At 47.8% G+C, this 19,418-nt stretch overlaps 1 protein-coding gene across 3 annotated transcripts in view; it reads left to right on the top strand.

Moving 5' to 3' along the window:
- Positions 1 to 19,206, top strand: part of apc (APC regulator of WNT signaling pathway) — a 32,176-nt gene extending 12,970 nt beyond the window's left edge. For all 3 annotated transcript variants that reach the window (XM_057819079.1, XM_057819078.1, XM_057819080.1), the window contains exons 4-18: positions 1,338 to 1,518; positions 1,595 to 1,703; positions 1,785 to 1,898; positions 1,960 to 2,022; positions 2,088 to 2,144; positions 3,305 to 3,391; positions 3,455 to 3,632; positions 3,699 to 3,899; positions 3,965 to 4,060; positions 5,382 to 5,521; positions 5,587 to 5,664; positions 9,376 to 9,492; positions 9,570 to 9,784; positions 11,027 to 18,959; positions 19,065 to 19,206. In XM_057819079.1, coding sequence (XP_057675062.1) covers positions 1,338 to 1,518; positions 1,595 to 1,703; positions 1,785 to 1,898; positions 1,960 to 2,022; positions 2,088 to 2,144; positions 3,305 to 3,391; positions 3,455 to 3,632; positions 3,699 to 3,899; positions 3,965 to 4,060; positions 5,382 to 5,521; positions 5,587 to 5,664; positions 9,376 to 9,492; positions 9,570 to 9,784; positions 11,027 to 15,239 — 5,849 coding nt within the window. In that variant the 3' untranslated portion in view covers positions 15,240 to 18,959; positions 19,065 to 19,206. The remainder of the gene's footprint in view (positions 1 to 1,337; positions 1,519 to 1,594; positions 1,704 to 1,784; positions 1,899 to 1,959; positions 2,023 to 2,087; positions 2,145 to 3,304; positions 3,392 to 3,454; positions 3,633 to 3,698; positions 3,900 to 3,964; positions 4,061 to 5,381; positions 5,522 to 5,586; positions 5,665 to 9,375; positions 9,493 to 9,569; positions 9,785 to 11,026; positions 18,960 to 19,064) is intronic.
- Positions 19,207 to 19,418: the final 212 nt, after the last annotated feature.

Below are 19,418 nucleotides of genomic sequence, written 5' to 3'. Positions count from 1 at the left end.
ACTAGGCATGTGCCGGTATGAGATTTTCACGGTACGATAACCGTGAGCAAAAATACCGCGGTTTCACGGTATCACGGTATTGCAATTATAGCTCCAAAATTTTTAGATGTATGGGTTTAAAAAAAAAAAAAAAAATCCATTGAACAGGATTTTTTCAAAACATATTTGCAAATTGGAACATGAATATAATGTGAAAATAAATAAATTAACAAAAAATAACAAATATTATATAGAATTAAAATAAATAGAACCTAGACTATACCCACAGCCACAGCTCAAGTTGCTCAATATTAGAGTAAGAACAAAATAATTGCTATAAAAAGTAAAAACACTTCTAAATAAAATTAAAAATATATACTGTGTGACTTTTTTTTTGAGGGGGGAAGCTCAAGTGAAGTTTCGCCATTTTCAGCCACTGTGTCAACTCTAGTCTACATGATGCCATGCCTTTGTGTTAAAAAGAACAAAGAATTCATAAGTTAATAAGTTAGTTAAAAATGTATGTTAGTTTTATAAATTAGTTAAAATGTAAATATTGTTGAGGAAAGGTTCCATCTAAAAAAAAAAAAAAAAAAAAGTGAGGAGTGAGACCTCCTCTCTCAATTAGCGATCTTTGACGCGATTCTTTTTCTTTCCCCCCTTCATTCAAGCTTTTCTCTCACTCAGTGGCTGTGAGACATAAAAGAAGCTGCTCTCCCAGTTTAGCCTAGGCTAACATTCGTCTTTGTAAGTTTTAGTTAGTTTGTATGTTGAATTTGAAAGGAAAATGTGTGTATTGTTTTTGGCGAACTTTTTAATGGTGCTACTGCTATCCTGTTGAACCTAATCACACGTGGAAAAATACAATTGTACAACGTTTTAAATGTATTGATTTGTATATTTCACCACGATTTGAGAGCTCAATAAATTGAAGAAAAGTACGCCTTGTGTTTGGAGGATTTGTCTTTGGGTTTGCTGGCTGTTTAGTGACGCTCACGGCAACAAACGGGAAGGGGTGAGCGGTGCCGCACCAAGCCACTTCGGCTGCATTTTGGCACATGAAAAATAGCGAATACCGTACTAAGGTATGACGGAAAATTTTGGTGGTTTTGAAACCGCGACGTTTTCACACCACGGTAAACCGGTAACCGGCACATGTCTACTGCTGACTAATCGGGAGAAAATTAGTCTTTGGAACAGCCCTAGTTGTACAGTGTACTGGAACATATTTCCTCCACACCCTTCTCACCTTTTTAACCCCTGACCCATTTTCATGCCTGGTTTGTCTATTGCCGTCAGTGGCAGCCAATCGGTTCATATATTTAAGATGAGCACGGCAACCGCCTTCTGTCCTGCAGAGATGAGCCTGGAAGCTGGCGGATTTAAGGCTAGGGCGAGGCCTCCGCCGCCACCCTCCTCGTCGGGCGGGGCGGCCGCTGCTCCCGGGGTTTCGGGCGCGTCGGCCAGTCGCAGAGGGCCGCCGCCGTCCGCACCCAGAGACGGTCACGAGCGCTGCCTGGAGGAGCTGGAGAAGGAGAGGTACTTGTGGCTAGCGCTCTGAAACTGATCTCAAACCACCTTAAAATGACTTGACTTTTTGTCGTGCTCGCGACAGAGCTCTCCTATTGGCCGAGTTGGAGAAGGAGGAGAAGGAGAAAGACTGGTACTATGCTCAGCTCCTCAACCTGACCAAGAGGATCGACAGTCTGCCTCTTAGCGAAAACGTAAGCCGAGTGAGCCGGTCTCTCAACCGCCTGCCCACCCCCCCGCCTTTTCCCGGAGAAATGACTCTCGCGCCTTCTCAGTTCACGCTGCAGACAGACATGAGTCGACGCCAGCTGGAGTTCGAGGCTCGCCAGATCCACGCCGCCATGGAGGAGCAGCTGGGCTCCCGTCAGGAAATGGAGAAGCGAGCCGAGGTAAATGCGTCCGGCCGTCTCGCTCACTCACGCGCAACTCTGACTTTGCGCGATTCCGCAGGCTCGGACGTCTCGAATTCACCAGATCGAAAAGGACGTCGTCAAGTTGCGGGCTCGACTGCAGGTAATTTTTTCGGCCGCTCGCGTTTCGGAGGCGATGCGCTCACGTGCCAATTCCCCTTTGCGCAGGCGGACGCCACTCAAGTCTCCGGCGACAGTGTCGGAGGAGGGCCGGCGGCCTCGCAGGTCAGTGTGGACGCCGACTGTATGTATTGGGTATATTTCTTTTTGCTGCCAAATATTTTATTGGACTGGATGTCAATGGCGGCCAAAGAATTTCAGCATTTGGCCTGAAATGTTGCCACTTTGATATGGTGCAAATGTCAAATATCTTGGACGTCTGATATGGACAAGATTGATACCTAAAGACCAAAATTGACACAAGCGCAGTTATTTTGTGACATGCAGTCGCGGCTTCAGAAATCTTGGGGTGGCACACCAAAACTAAAAACCATATGTTCAGGTTTTTATTATGTTGTTGCGGTAAAAGGCCAGAAAAAAACTATCAGAAAGACTTGAGGACACGCCTACTGATATACTTTGGTGTATTGTGCTATATTTAATGTTACTAATGATTTAATGTGCATAACCCATAACAGTACAGTCAACATTTTGAGTTCCACAGCTACTACAATCTGACATTATACTGCAGCGGCGCTGGAAGTCACTCACAGCTTTTTTAGTTTTTCCCCATCCAAGAAGAGCCGTTTTGGTAGAAATTTGTCATGATTACGCATTTTCTCCATACATGCTGGATAGTTTACGCACAACTACTTGGCTACTACAAAGGCAGCGTTCTATTACAGTGTTTGTTGGAGTTTTGTATTAGAAATGAAAGTGCCCGTGTACTATGATGCAATTCCCTGCAGCTAGACGGCAATGACACATGAACACATTTGAAAATTAAAAGGTCCAATAAACCTCGGTTTAACCACAGGGGGTGCTGCAGCACCCTCAACACCCCACTTCACTGGGGTGGTTAAAAAAATTTATAGAGGGGGGGCCGTGGCCACCCCTGGCCACCCCTTGGTGGAGCCATTGGTGACATGGGTTATTAATGCGCACTGATCATTTGACTAGCGGCTGACAATGACCGCTTGCTGGAAAATATGGCATTATTCACTTTTCTGCACTATTACACATCAGAAAAGTGAAATTCTGTGTTATTTCTGAGTTTTCACAGGAGAAAAGTGTTTTGGGGATTTTAGTTTAGAAAATGATGAGCTGGCCACCAGTTAGACTATGCCCAGAGAAAGCTAGTCTTATATGCATACGTGAAGGATAGATTTCTAGGTAGGATTGATGGAATTATTTAAAGTGTTGACGCGCTCATTGTGATCACGCAGAGCCCCGCCGCTCGATCGGACCATGAGCCGGCCGGCGATACTGCCTACTCAGTGCCTCGACGAATCACCAGCCACCTTGGAACAAAGGTGAGTGTCCGCTGGCCCGGCGGCGGCGCATGGCGTCGACGCGGCTAACGATGCCGTCTTCAGGTGGAGATGGTGTACAGCCTCCTGTCCATGCTGGGGACGCACGACAAGGACGACATGTCCCGCACGCTATTGGCAATGTCCAGCTCGCAGGACTCGTGCATTGCCATGCGGCAGTCCGGCTGCCTGCCGCTGCTCATCCAGCTGCTGCATGGCAACGACAAGGACTCGCTGTTGCTAGGTAACGCCTGCCGGTCCTCGAGGGCTCAAGCGGGCGCTCATTGAATTCCTATTTTCCGTGGCCCAGGAAATTCACGTGGCAGCAAGGAGGCTCGCGCCCGTGCCTCAGCCGCGCTGCACAACATTGTGCACAGTCAGCCGGACGACAAACGGGGACGGCGGGAGATCCGGGTGCTCCACCTGCTGGAGCAGGTGCGCCATTACTGCGAGGCCTGCTGGAGCTGGCAAGAGAACCACGAGAGGGGCGCGGACCAGGAAGAAAACCCCAGTGAGCGAGCAAGCCTGCCGGCCTCTGTCCGGGCCGAACCCGAGCTCATCTCTCTTTCCCTGCAGTGCCCTCGCCCGTCGACCATCAGATCTGTCCCGCCGTCTGCGTCCTCATGAAGTTGTCCTTCGACGAAGAACATCGCCACGCCATGAATGAACTCGGTGAGCAGCTACCCAAAAGGACCGGCTTAACAGTACATCCGTATGTCCTTAAACAGGGTATCCGCCGGGTCTTCAAAAGTCTAAAAATGTCTTAAAGCCAATCATTTGAATTTAAGTCCTTAACATGTCTCAATTCTCCTAAAATCTCACATATACGATTTTGAAAGGTCTTAAAAAATCTATTGCTGTTACTTTTGTTAAGGCCATGCGTAAACTTCAGTCTTACTTTTAAATGTTTTGATTTTTGAGGACCCCAAAACCTAACTACAAAGCGGAACTACCTGTGCTGCCTGCTCATTTTCCTTCGTCTTTTTTTGTTGCCGGGATTGATTTGAAATGGGTTGTGGGTTAAACTGTATCCAATATGGTCTATTAAAAAAAAAAGTCTTAAATTTGACCTGTTGAAACCTGCAAAGACCCTGTTAAAAACGATGGGCTATATTCAATTCAATTCAATTTTATTTGTATAGCCCTGGATCACAACAAGGTTGTCTCAAAAGGCTTTGCAGAGGCAATTTGATACACAATCAGAAACAGCAAATGAAGCAACAGAGATGAATAAATAAATTCAAGTCCTGGGTATCCCCCATCCTTAGACCCTCCATGTCCGGTAGGAAAAACTCCAAAAACTCCAGTCTTCGGGAGAAAAATGAGAAACCTTGGGGAGTACCACAGTCAGGAGAGATCCACTCCCAGGACGGATAGACAGGAACCCCAGGACCGCTAATGGGAATTAGCAGGCGATGTTACAGTCCGTAAAGATGCAGTGGAGTAAAGGAACAAAAAGGGGTCCATCTAGCCAGATGAGACTGGGGTAGCCACGAGGACGTCCATCCAGCTTGGGGTCCAGACAGTCAGGAGGCTGCAGCTGAAAAATAGCCCCTCCCCAGAGGGGAGGGGGGGAAAGGGGACACCGGGTGACTAGTGATGAAGAGACTAAACCACTAGATATTAACATTGTAAAATAGAAATAAAGTAAGATAAGTGGTAGGTAGAGTGAGAAAAAGGAGATAGAACTCAGTGGCTGTACTTCCCCCAGCTTTATAGCTTCTAGTGCAGCTTAGACTAAACTTTGAGTCTACTCCGACTTCAACTAGCCTGACCGTAAGCTTTGTTGAATCGGAACGTTTTTAATCTAATCTTAAATGTGCAGACTGTCTCGGCTTCTTTAATATTAGCTGGAAGCTGGTTCCATAAAACGGGCTTGGTGGCTTTACAGGGCAAGCGACTATTTAGGGTCATAATGTATCTATCCGCCCGCCACGGTCAATTCAGTTTTCCTTGTCCCAAATGAGAACGGCGTGTCTATCGCCCCACTTAGGTGGTCTGCAGGCAGTGGCGGAGCTGCTGCAGGTGGACTGCGAGATGTTGGGTCTGAGCGGTGACCACTACAGCGTCACGCTGAGGCGATACGCCGGCATGGCGCTCACCAACCTGACCTTCGGAGACGTGGCCAACAAGGTGCCTTTTCTGCCACGTCTCGATGTTTTTCCTGGCTCCTAACGCTCGCCTTTTGTCCGCACCAGGCCACGCTGTGTTCCATGAAGGGCTGCATGCGCGCCATGGTCACCCAACTCAAATCCGAGAGCGAAGACCTGCAGCAGGTTGGCGTCTCTCCCGTCGACCGGAGATAGCGTATTCGGAAAGCTAGCTGTCATGTGCGGGGAGGGGACGGATGTCACTTGTTGGCCATCTTAAGGACGGGAGCGTGTACTTTGAAACTGCTCCATATGGTGTCATTCTAACATTTAAAAATTGATAAACATCCAGGTATGTTAACTCATTCACTGCCATTGACGATGATTAGACAATCCAGAGTTGCTCTAAAAGTCAACCTTTGATTGGGCCACTATTTTACGTCCTAAAAAATACGCATGGATGACTACATCTATAATTGAATAAAATTTGAATCCAAACAAATTTAAGTATACTTAATAAGGTCAGGGGTGCCGAACTAATTTTGGTCGGTGGACCACATTTATGTCAATAAGATCTCACGCGGGCCGGACTAGGGGTGTACCATCTTAGGCGCATAATTCGATTCGATTACGATTCGATTATTGAACGATGAGTATTGACGATGATCACAATGATCACGATTATCGATGCATCATACATTATTAAATGATAAAGTAGCCAAACAAATTGATGTCCATAATTTATTTTAAATATCCTAATGATTCAACAGGATCGATGGAAACATGCCCATACAACAAAAAGCTGCCCTTAAGCTGCTTTTTTTTTTTTTTTTTTTTAAACAAGAAAGTGCAAAAACATTTACCATTTTAAAGTCATTTCTTATTTCTCAACATGCCTATACAACAAAAGCGCTGACCTTGAGATGCTCTTTTTCTCAAGAACGTGCAAAAATATTAGCTGTTTCAAAGGCCGTACTTATTGCTCTCAACAATACAATAAACTTTACGCTGGTGGAATGAATTTCACATTTTCTGGAAACAAAGTGTCTTTAAAAATAAGACTACGTTTAACCAATATACTTTGTTTTCACAGATTTCAGTACTATTTCGCATGTTTGTTGTGTTACAGCTGTTCTTAATCCTGGTTTTACACATTCTGTATCTGGAGTAACTTTTGTACACCACCAAATAACGCAGAAATTGACATAGAAATTGAACCTACTGCTGGACAACTGAAAGACAAAGAGCATCGAACTCTCTCTCTTCCCCTCTCGCTCTAAAAAATAAGTTGCGCACAGAAGAGGACCCCAAAGTGCGACCGCCGGGCCCCTGCCTGGCTCATGCACAAATTTATTTTCGAGTCTTTTGAACAGGACTAAATCTCAGTAACTTCAGCTGCAGCCATCATAACGTTGTGCGTCCGTTAAAGGTGTGCGGGCAGCAGACGTGTCTTGAATTTCGTTCCACTACTAGCGATTGTCATAAATTTACTAGAGAAAATGATTGTTTTTGAATATTCATGAATTTTAATCGTGTCGAATCCTGATGCATCTAATAATCCCCTTTTTTTTGGCACACTGCTTGGCCGGACTAGTTTATTTTTGGTTAAATAAGTGTAATGCCCAGGCTGCCGTTGAGGACGTTTTACGTCCAATCCATTTTGATCGGGAGAGAATGAACCCATGTTATAGCGGACACCAAAGTGAGCCAAGTGCAGTCTCGAGCACACACTCAATCACACAAATCTCTGGTTTTACGGTGCCAATGTCGAAAGCATGCGATTTTGTATGAATGATCTCAGTGGTGAATGAAGTAGTTTTTAAACTTTAAAGAATAGATATAAGTGCAAAAAAACTAGAAAAAATATCAAGTACAAAAGGACTTCCTTAAAATTTTACAAATAAAAGTATTTTCTCCCAATGCAAAAATGCAATTAGGTTTATATATATATATATATATATATATATATATATATATATATATATATATATTTTTTTTTAATACAAAGATCTAAGTCAATATTCAAAGAACAAGAAAATTCAATGACCGCCCAGTTTTATTCAGAACTGTGCAGAACTGAAAAAACAAGCAATAAAATTCACTGCACTGCAAACAGAAGCTGCACAAGCAATGATCAGGTGCATAACACCACCTACTGTAGCGTAGTGTGCAGCACCCATCTGAAGGCGCGCTGCTCTCACCGTATATTTTTATTGGTCAATATCTCGTTCACCTGCCTAATCGTGCTTGTACTCGTGTTACTGCCTCTAGTGCTCAATTATGGTATAGTGGCACGGGGCTTATCGATTGCGCTGGTTGCCTGAAAACGAAACTATTTCACAAAGAGGGGAAAAAAAACAAAACAAAAGTAACGTGTAACGCAGGCGACAATTCGAAAAGTAGTAGAGTAAAAAGTACAGACCGGTGCAATAAAATGTAGTGAAGTAAAAGTAAAAAGTACCACTTCATATTTGTACTCAAGTACGAATACACAAAAATGTACTGAAGTACAGTAACAAAGTACTTTCCTTGGTTACATTCCACCTCTGAATGAGCTAGCTGTTAGGCAGAACAACCAGCTAGGGGGCCAGATCGGACCCCCAGCGGGCCGTACATTTGACACCCTTGAACGAGGTCATATTACGGTGTGATTGCGAGTCATTTTCTGTTTATCTGGCCTCCTCCCAGTATAAATGGATTGCAATTAGAGATGTCGGTCCGATTGCGTCATTTTCAAAGTATTGGAATCGGCAAAAAAATATCGTACTTGCCTTTTTTTAATATATATATATATATATATATATATATATATATATTTTTTTTTTAATTACATCGTTTTCTAATTGTATTTAACGTTACAGACATAATGTGTTAGTCTTTCAGAGACTTTAGTTTAAGCTTAAGGTCGGGTTATCAAATTTAACGCGTCAACGGCGAGAATTAATATTTTTTACATTTATCACGTTACAATATTTAACGCAATTAATGCATGCGCTGCACGACCCACTCACGCATTGTCGCGTTCAATCTATAATGACGCCGTTTTACCCATACAGCATATAGAGCTAAAAAGCAGCGTAAATGAGTAGAGTGAATTTTGGCAGCCTTTGGAGCCTTTTTTTAAATGGCTAAAGCCTTACGATCCCTCTCCCAACGATTAGAATAATCGTGGGAAGCAATGTGGGGAAGAAAGGTAGTAGTTGATCTTTTTCTTAACACCCAAGGTTATTTCCCAACGCAGAGAAGATATATCAATTGGTACCACGATGCACAGTCATGGTTGCACTTCCCATTATGCATTTCGGCAGAACAGTTAAATGGCTACAGTATCGTTTACTGAAAGCTCAACAAATACACTAGATGGCAATATTTAGTCACAATATACAAAGTCACAAGTCTTTCTATCCGTGGATCCCTCTCACAGAAAGAATATTAATAATGTAAATGCCATCTTGAGGATTTATTGTCATAATAAACAAATACAGTACTTATGTACTGTATGTTGAATGTATATATTCGAGTTTTATTCATTTTTTTTTCTTCATGCATTGCCAAAATGTATATGATCAGGAAAAATTATCGGGAATGATTGGAATTGAATCGGGAGCAAAAAAAAAAAAAAAGCAATCGGATCGGGAAATATCGGGATCGGCAGATACTAAAACGATCGGGATTGGATCGGGAGCAAAAAAACATGATCGGAACAACCCTAATTGCAAGTCCACTGCACTCAATGGCAATGACAGAGTTAATATGGTATGTTTTAAACCAAACCATTTATGAATCCATCGAGGAAAGAGTTTGAATGATACGCCCGCCCCAAGATGGCCGCCCGTCTGTCCGGCCGCCGACTCCGCCTCAAGACATCTTACGCTATATCTGATATCTGCGTGGCAGGTGATCGCCAGCGTGCTCAGGAACCTGTCGTGGCGAGCCGACGTCAACAGCAAGAAGACGCTGCGGGAGGTGGGCAGCGTGCGGGCGCTCACAGGCTGCGCCCTGGACGTCCAGAAGGTGAGCGTCCCGTCATCAGTACCATCCCCGTCGTCACCCGGATGCTACAGCGCTCACCCGGCCCTATGACCCCACAGGAGTCCACTCTGAAATCTGTGCTAAGCGCGCTGTGGAATCTGTCTGCGCACTGCACGGAGAACAAAGCCGACATCTGCTCAGTGAGCGGTGCGCTGGCCTTTTTGGTGGGCACACTGACGCACCGCAGCCACACTAATACGCTGGCCATCATTGAGAGCGGGGGCGGCATCCTCAGGAACGTCTCCAGCCTCATCGCCACTAACGAGGCCTATAGGTGAGTCGATTAGCCGATTAGCGCGTACATAAAAAATTGGCTTTTTAAGATTGCTGCCAGAACCGATGATCGCGTCTAGCTTTCTAGTGCATGGTGACAGAACGGTCACATGGCAACAGGAGACGTTGCAAAACCCAATGTATAGTATGCTAGCAGAGTTCTGTAGTCTAGGTGTGACATCATCAGATTTAAAAAAAAAAATGTTGTGGGTGGGGCCAAGGCTGCTGAGAAAGCAAGACTAATTTAATCTCATTACATTATTCAGCCTTTTCTGTCAATTTTAGGGATGGATTGGTGTCCAAAATATGCAATGCTTTCTTTTGATAGTCACTTGATTTCATAGCGGAAAACCTAAATTCAGTTCTGAGACCCTCAATTTGGCCAACATGCCTGTGTGATACATCATTGGAAAGCTTCAAATCTCTATTGTTTAGGGGGGGGAAAATTGGGCCATTTTTGGACAACTTAAAAGTAGGTCAAATTCCGTGAGCTAATTCAGAAGTTTTTTTTTTTAATTTCTAGAAGTTACTAAATCAAAGTTGTATCAAGGTTTGGACACCCATAATGGTACTTATTAAACAAACAGCACTTAAGGGAACCATTTAGCAACAGAATCTTTTTTTTTTCAATCAACAAAGGCAAGATCACTGGGAAATTTTGAAGCAGAGGAAGTCATTTTTAAATTTATTTAAAAACAAATACTTGAAAACGACAAATTCAGGGAAGCAAATATAAACTTGATCTGAAAAAGGAAGTCCCCCATCCTTGTCATTTCATAACCAGCAGGGGTAAAGAAGCATGTATAAAATAAGTTTTTATACATGCAGAAATAATTGAAAAAATATGCAACACAAAACATGCGGTAGGAAATCATGACCTGGGCTTGCGCGATAAAACTGCCAGGGCAACACGGAGACGTATTGTTCTATCGAACGCAACAATTTTTTGGGCTTAAACACAAAAATCGTATGCAAGACCACAAACTGCATTTTAAGCCTCTTGCGTGTTTTCCCACTGTATTTCATAGCACCTTTAAGCTTTTGTGCAGGCCATATTCAGTGATATTTCCAGCATTTGATGCTGGCCAGTAAAAACGTGGCATGGACACCTCTAATTTATACCAGAAAACATGGTTTGGTGCACGTACCGCGTGCGTAAAACGTTTTCTCTTTCACATGACGCATAAGGAACAGCAACACAAATTTTCATGCCGGCTAACCGGGTCACATCTTCTCCCGGCAGACACGTCCTGCGCGAGCACGGCTGCCTGCCCACGCTGCTGCAGCACCTCAAGTCCCACAGCCTGACCATCGTCTCCAACGCTTGCGGGACACTGTGGAACCTGTCGGCGCGTGACGCCAAGGACCAGGAGGCTCTGTGGGAGCTAGGCGCCGTGGGAATGTTGCGCAATCTCATCCACTCCCGCCACAAGATGATCGCCATGGGCAGCGCCGCCGCATTGCGCAACCTGACGGCCAACCGGCCGGCCCGCTACAAGGACGCAAGCGTGCTGTCGCCGGGGGCCGGGGCGCCCTCGCTGCACGCCCGCAAACAGAAGAATCTCTATAAAGAGCTAGAGGAAACCCAGCAGCTGTCAGAGACCTTCGACAACATCGATAACCTCAGCCCAAAGGCGGCGCACAGGAAGGGGCGGGGCTGCAATGGCGTTGCGGCGGCGGGTGGCAGCCCGGGGCGCCCTTACGCCAACACACCCGTGCTGTCGGCTCCCAAAAACGGCGATGGGGCCAAGCGGAGCGCCAAAGAGACAGGGTACGCGCGGCCCATCTTCGCCGCCGGTGTGCGGGCATCCAGCGACAGCCTCAACAGCGTTACCAGCGCCGACGGCTACGGCAACCGCGGCAAAACGGAACCCTCATCAGAGCCGCTCTACTCCTCGGATGACGCCGACAGGTGCTGCGTCTACAGGAAGTATCCAGCTGACCTGGCGCACAAGATCCGCAGCGTCAACCACATGGAGGACGACGACGGCGCTGAGGTGGACACACCCATCAACTACAGTCTCAAGTATTCGGACGAGCAGCTGAATTCCGGGCGGCAGAGTCCTAGCCGCCGCCGCGGGGCTGAGACAGACGAGGACAGGGAGCGGGCCGGGACGAGGGGTGAGGACGCACGTGTTCCCCCCACACCGCCACTGCGCTATGCGCCCGCCGCGCCCGCCTACGGAGATGCTGCTGATCGGCCCGTCGACTACAGCCTGAAATTCGGCGAGCCGCGAGACTCTGCCCCGCCCCCGGCCTCCTCGGCTGGTAAGGCTCGCCCACCACCCAAGGCGCAGCGGGAGTCCACGCAAACGTACTGCGTGGAAGACACACCCATCTGCTTCTCCGGTGGAAGTTCGCTCTCTTCGCTGTCGCCCGAAGAAGAGGAGGACGAGGCGAGGAAGACGCCGGGCGGAGCCGACCACCGGCGGCGACAGCGCAAGGAAGTGGAGAGCCAGACGGCCGCCACTGCACCACCCGCACGACGTCGCGCCCACCACCACGCTCACCACGGCCACCACCAGCAGGGGACGTCGGGCGCCCGCACCCCTAAGAGTCCGCCAGAGCAGCCGTATGCTCAGGAGACGCCGCTGATGTTCAGTCGTTGCACTTCGGTCAGCTCCCTTGACAGCTTCTCCACTTCGTCCATCGCCAGCTCGGTGCGCTCCAGCGAGCCGTGCAGCGGCACACCCAGTGGCGTGGTCAGCCCCAGCGACCTGCCAGACAGCCCCGGGCAGACCATGCCCCCCAGCCGCGCTAAGACGCCCCTCCCACCGCCGCCACCCCCTCCTCTCCCCACCGAGAGCGCCCGGGAGGAAACGAAAGAGACGGAGGAAAGCGGCGGCGCCGACGTCATGCTGCACTTTGCTACCGAGAGCACGCCACATGGCTTCTCCTATGCCTCCAGCCTGAGTGCGCTCAGTCTGGAGGAGCCTGAACGGGAGGACGGTGAGCGCCGGGAGGAAGCGGCGCCGCAGACCCTGCGGGAGTCCGACGACGACGATGATGACACTCAGATCCTGGAGGCGTGCATCAACATGGCCATGCCGCCGCGCAAAGCCGAAAAGCAGCCGCGAAGTGGCAAAGGCGGGCAACTGCCCGTCTATAAGCTCCTCCCCCAACAGAGGAAGGAGCCGCCCCCCGCCGAAGAGGTCCCGCGCGTCTACTGCGTGGAGGGAACGCCGCTCAACTTTTCCACTGCCACGTCTCTTAGCGACCTAACCATAGACTCGCCGCCCGATGTGGAAGCGCCCCGTGGCGGACACCCGGAGGGGGAGAATGGCGACGACATCTTGGCTGAGTGCATCAGTGCCGCCATGCCCAAACCCAAAGCCGGCGGAAAGGAGGCGCTCCGACCGGCTGCAGCAGCCCCGTCTCTTTTCAAGAAACCCACCGGACGGGCAGCGGCCAAGCCCACATCGCCGGTCAAGCCCACGCAACGCGCGGCCAAGGTCAAGCCGGGCTTCGCCTCTGACTCCCCGCACCGCTACACGCCTATTGAGGGAACGCCGTGTTGCTTTTCCCGCAACGACTCGCTCAGCTCGCTGGACTTTGACGACGACGACAAGGGCGAAGAGGACGGCAAGCGGCGGGAGAAAAAAGCAGCGGCAGTCTTCCCTCAGAGCCGAGCCCCAGCCAACCCGCCCGTCATGGACGAGAAGCAGAAGTTTGCCATCGAGGACACGCCCGTCTGCTTCTCCAGGAACTCTTCCCTCAGTTCGCTGAGCGACATCGACCAGGAGAACAACAACAACGAGTTCGCCGCTCCCCGTGACGACGGCGGCAACCAGGCCGAGCCGCTTCCTAGTAAAGCACGCGTGTGCAATTACGCGCCCAAAGCCTTCCACGTGGAGGACACGCCCGTCTGCTTCTCCAGAAACTCATCGCTTAGCTCACTCAGTATCGACTCCGAAGACGACCTCCTGCAGGAATGCATTAGCTCTGCCATGCCCAAGAAGAAGAAGAAGAATGCCGCCGCCCCTGCGCCGCTTCCGGCTGCCCCCGCTGCGCCTCCTCCCGTCACCGCCGCCCCCATTCTGCCTCCCGCCACCGTGACCCCGCCAGTCCCCACGCCCAAAGAGGACACGGACATTCTGGCCGAAGAGGAGCCTCCGACGGTCCCGCGAAGCCCCGCCTCCCCAGACTCGGAATCATTCGATTGGAAGGCCATTCAAGAAGGTGCCAACTCCATCGTTAGCAGCCTCAATGCCGCTGCCTCCCCATCGCTGTCCCGCCAAGGTTCGTCTGACTCTGACTCGGTGCTGTCCCTAAAATCGGTGGGTTCGCCCTTCCGCCTGCCACCGCCCGCTAGCGACGTCCCTGACGAGGGGGCGGAATCCAAGCGAGGCGCCAGGGTGGTCAAACCTTCCGCGGACGACAAAAAGGAGGAAGGGGAGGAACTCAAGGCGGTGAGAGGAGGGAAAAAGGTGTACCGGAGTCTGGTCACCGGCAAGCCCAGACCTGATCTAGCTGCCAGGGGGAGGAGCAAGCCCAGAGCGCCCCCCGCTGCCGCCAAAGCACCGGGGAGTGGTGAATCCTCTCGGGATTCCACGCCGTCTCGCTCCTCTCAAAGAGGGGGGAGGCCCTCGCAGCTGCCGCGTACAGTGTCGCCGGCCAACCAAAAAGCGGGCGGCAAAACTGGGGCGGCGGCCCGGGTTGTGGCCAACGTCCCAAAGAAGGACAAAGCGGAAGCAGAGAAACCCGCGCTTGTGCGTCAGTCCACTTTTATCAAGGAGGCGCCCAGTCCCACGCTCAAGAGGAAGCTGGAAGAGTCCGGTGCGACGTCCGGTCGCCAGGACGCGACCCGTTCTCAATCGGAGAGTCCCTCGCGGCCTCCAGATGCCGCGTCCTCGCGCCTGAGTCGCACTGGAACCTGGAAGCGCGAGAGCAAACACTCGGGCTCGCTGCCCCGCGTGGGAACATGGAAGCGGACGGGCAGCTCATCCTCGGTCCTCTCGGCCTCCTCTGAGTCCAGCGAGAAGGGACCCGGCGAGGAAGATGCACCCCGGGGTGCCTGGCGGCGGGCCAAAAGTGCCGGTGCCGGAGAGAGCCAGGAAGTGTGGGTGCGTCTGGAGGACTGCCCCGTCAACAACCCGCGCTCGTCATCCTCCTGCTCGGCCCCGTCCCCCAAGGCGCCGCCCGTCATCTCCAAAATACCCTCTTCTTCCAACCTCAACCTGCGCCGCAGCTGCGACAGCTTGGACGAGAAAGCGCCTGGGCAGCGGCCGGCGCAGCGTAGCGGTGCGGTGGCCGCCAGGGTCAGCCCCTTCAACTACACGCCCAGCCCCAGGAAGAGCAACCCCGCTGACAACGGCGCCTCGTCCGCCCCCGGCGTGTCGTCGGCCCCGCGCCCCTCCCTCATCCCCACTCCGGTGACCAAGAAGCGGGAGCCCAAGGGCGGCGAAGGCAGTGGCAACGGTGGCGGGGGCGGCTCCTACATAGTCACATCCGTATGAAAGCCACTCACGTTCGTCTTTTTCTACCACTAATGATGTGTAGCGCTTAGCTCGTGTCCCCGCATGGCCGCCCCGCCCCCACAGAAGACGCCATTGAGCTCAGCCCGCTCGTGTGGACGTTATTGATGTTTTCACTGACAAACACTGTAACGCATAACTTATTAATTTAAATGTTTTTGGCATTATATGCAAGAATAAAAGTCAACGTTTTAGCGCAACACTTTTGTCAATGCATCCTGAAAGTGCAGTCCAAAAAGGACAAAACGATCAGTTTTATTTATATTTAAAACATTATATGATCCTGTTTTTTGTTTACCATGTATTTTGCTTATGGATTTGAGCCAAATCCTGAAAACATCTCAAAAAAGGAAGATATCTAATGCACACAGTGAGCCATTTTAAGGACAGGCTCGTTCCAGACATATCATTCAATAGTGGTGCTCCAGTTTTATGAACAGAGAGGCAATGCATTGACAGCATACTTTAAAATAATATATTTTAATTCGGGATGGATATTGAAATTATAGTTAGGGTTATTATTTCGTAGATCTGTCAAGCTTTCAATTAAGCGTAAAATAGCTGGGCAGAGCTTACATGTCTTCTGTCGCAAGATGGCCGCCAGTTAATTGGCTGTCCATACTTTCCCGACTTTAGAATGAGTCCAAAGTGATCTATAACGTCGTGAGAAACTAAGCCAATTAAAGATTGTAGCAATAGAAGACAAAAAGGTTTTTGTCAAACTTTCCAATGACAAAATGGGCTTTTTGTGTCTATGCTAATGCTACAGGGGTTGGACAAAATAGGTTTTTCCACTAACATTTTGGCATCATCATTGAACGTGATTGTTCCTCATGCTATTCTTTAACATTCTAATAAAGTTGAGTATCTCGTCTGACCAGCACAATTCCCAGACCTCAACATTATGAAGCATTTATGGTCAATTTTAGAGATAAAATTAAGCCGACAATTTCCACCGCCATCGTCTCTAAAAGAGAGCGGGGATCAGCAACCCCCGGCTCTAGAGCCACAAGCGGCTCTTTAGCACTGCCCTAATGGCTCCCTGGAGCTTTTTCAAAAATGCTTGAAAATGGAAAAAGATGCTGTTTTTGAAGGAAGAACATACTGTACTTCTAATTCATTCATATTGGGATGAATTTAAACTTGAGGCGGCATTGTACAACAGAGTAGTCATATGGTGCGTCATTATAGGATTCACGGCAGGGAAAATGAACATTAACTGTATTTTCCGCACTTAAGGCGCATCAGAGTATAAGGTGCACCTTCAATGAATGGCCTATTTTAAAACAGTTTTTCATGTATAGGGCACACTGCTTTATAAGGTACAGTACTAGTAGTAGTAATGGTTGGCGTTGCGTTATATATCCACAAGATAGATAGCCTGGAACTCCAGACTCACCGCTCTTCCAGCGATTGAGTCTGGCGACGGTCCCGCGGAGCAAATTCCCATGGTGGCGCAAGCCACAGCAAATGAACAGCGGAGTGGACCAATCAGTGACGGGTGAACGTGACATTGGTAAAGCGACAAGAAACTAGCGCGAGTGGAGAACGGAGAAGTTTATTCAACATGGCTAGCGCAAGAGACTTGTCCGTGTTTTTCGTCATTTAAAACATTTATTTATAATACAAATATACAAATTTATATACAGTGGCGGACTTTGCAATCTTGGGGCCTAAGGCGAACATACCCAGGGGCCCTCTTCATGGGTCAGGGGTTAAAAAGGTGAAAAGGGTGTGGAGGAAATATGCTCCAGTACACTATGGCTGTCCTAAACGACAAATTTTCTCCTGATTAGTCAGCCGACTAGTTTTACGATTTGCCGACTAATAATTTTCTTTTCTTTTTTTTTACTAATTTAGCAATGAAATTTTTGTTGATGCTTATTAATTCACAAAACCATTTTGGAACACTTAAATTCTTTATTAAAGTACAAATAATCATGTAAATAACAATAATTAATCACAAACAATGAGGTTAAATGCTGATTGCATTTACTAGTGCAAAAAAATGGAAAGTAAATAGATTCAGAACAGTGACTTTGCCTTTCCAACATTATTCAAAACAATTCTTTAATAATACAGCTAGAATTTTTTTTATAGTATACTACTATATATAATAGTAATATCATAATCATAATTATTCATTGCCAGTCATTGTCATAAAAAGTGTCATTTGAAAGCTATTCTTAGTGTAGAATCTGTATTCTGTAGTAATTACTCAACATATTATAATATTAATTCTGAAGTATGTGGGATTAACTCCAGAAATAGTTATTTATATGACAAACATTTTATTTTGAAATGTTCACCGGAGTTACGTTCGCTAAACCGTTAACCGAAAGCTTTACACTCCGTAAAAAAAACCTCGTCATTGCTTGTGGTGTCACTAATAGATTTTTTTTTTTTTCGTTAGCAAATGCTGTTAACCAGCTGTTGAGGGTTATTCTATGACTGATTGGAACTGTACTGCATTATTTCGCCACAGGGTGTGCTGTCGTGTATTTTATGTTCGGTGTGAAGAAGAAGAAAAAGTTAAAAGAGGCATTAACGGCCTGTTCTCAACTTCTCCCTCACTGCACTTTGGCTCTCATGGAGAGCACGTTCGCTGAGATGTGTTCGAAATAAACGATAGCCGACGTGCAAAGTAGCAAGTGAGCTGTAGAAATAGCGATCTTAGAGGCGTGAAAAACACGGGAGAGCTAAGTGAAGCTAACGAACAGCTAAGCGAAGCTAAACGGTGCTAAATGAAGCTAAGCGACTGATACTCAGTTCGTTGTCGTGGAACAGTCCATTGTAGTGCGTGTGTGTGGGGGAGAGATAATATAAATGCAGCATTCAAATGGCTTTCTTTTTTGTTTTGTTATTTGTTTGTTTGGTATGCTGACATAATCATACATGACGAATAGTGGCCCAAGCTGTTGCTCGTTGGGGCAAGTGCAAGGGCAGCTGGTTGGGGGCCCCCTACAGGTTGGGGGCCTAAGGCGATCGCCTACTTCGCCTGAATAGTAGATCCTATGCATATATAAGACACTGGCAGCTTTTGAGAAAATTGAAGGCTTTCAGGTGCGTCTTATAGTGCGGAAAATACGGTAATCATGAAGAACGTAGCCAGCTTAGTCATTTTGATAGTAAGCTAATATAGCTTGTAATGAGTTACAGGTAGGATGCGTGCATAAAAGTAACAAAAAGGGGGCGGGCTTCCACTTATGCACTTTTATTAACCAAAACTAAGTAAACGCGCGTTCGCAGATGAACAGAAGAAGAACATATTCAATATAAATAAAGCAGCGCCACCGCGTGGTGGATTTCAGGAGGAACACCATTTAAGGTTGGTGATTGTTTTTATTGGAAACAATTCACAAGTTGTATGAATTAATGCCTCGGAGAATTGAGGCTGTAATTACAGCAAAAGGTGGATCTTTACCCTATTAAATGAGTTTTTGTTGATTTTAAGGTGTTTCCATTATTTTGTAAAACCGCTGTATATCTAAAATGGACATTTTCATAAACGGTCTCGTTAGTAATCTGGGATAGTGATTTATGTTAACTGCCGTTGACGTCTGTTGACGTCTAATCATTTTGAACTGCGAAGGGTCCAGCACAGGCTGACGGTACTGGACTGCGCAGACGAGTACCAAGCCGCCATTTCGGAAAGCTGCCCTCCTGCCTCCAGACGAACCCTTTTCAAACATCCTTTGTAAGGTAAGGTGGGTCTCGGTTGGCAAATGTAGTTCAATTTTAGTGTTATCGTCAAATATGTGAGCTCTAACAGTTTCTCGTTTGATCCGTTTTGAATCTTTTATTTAGAAAATGCATAACGGAAGTAGTTTCTTGGGAAGAGATTAACGTTGCTTTTATCCGGCCGGTTGCCGCTTGGATGATTCTGGGGCAAAAATATTACAAATCCTTCTCCTGTTGACGTTTTGCTGGCTCCGACTGAGCCCCAATGACATTCGGGACAATTCGGGAAGTTTGCTGACCCTCCACAAGGGAGCAAGGTAGAACGTTTGTCGCTCCAAGTCCCGTTTACCACGCTTATGTCGTCCAATGCTAAAAGCTGCGAATGCTAGCGCCAACATTTACTGCTGCCTTCTTTTCTTTCTAGCATGAGCTTCAACGCCACTCTGAGGCTTTGTGGCCCCCGAATCTCGCTAACTTGAT

This window comes from Corythoichthys intestinalis, chromosome 17 (assembly GCF_030265065.1).
Source record: "Corythoichthys intestinalis isolate RoL2023-P3 chromosome 17, ASM3026506v1, whole genome shotgun sequence".
NCBI classification, from domain to species: domain Eukaryota; kingdom Metazoa; phylum Chordata; class Actinopteri; order Syngnathiformes; family Syngnathidae; genus Corythoichthys; species Corythoichthys intestinalis.
Note: the sequence above shows the minus strand (reverse complement) of the source record. Positions and strands in the feature narration are given on the sequence as shown.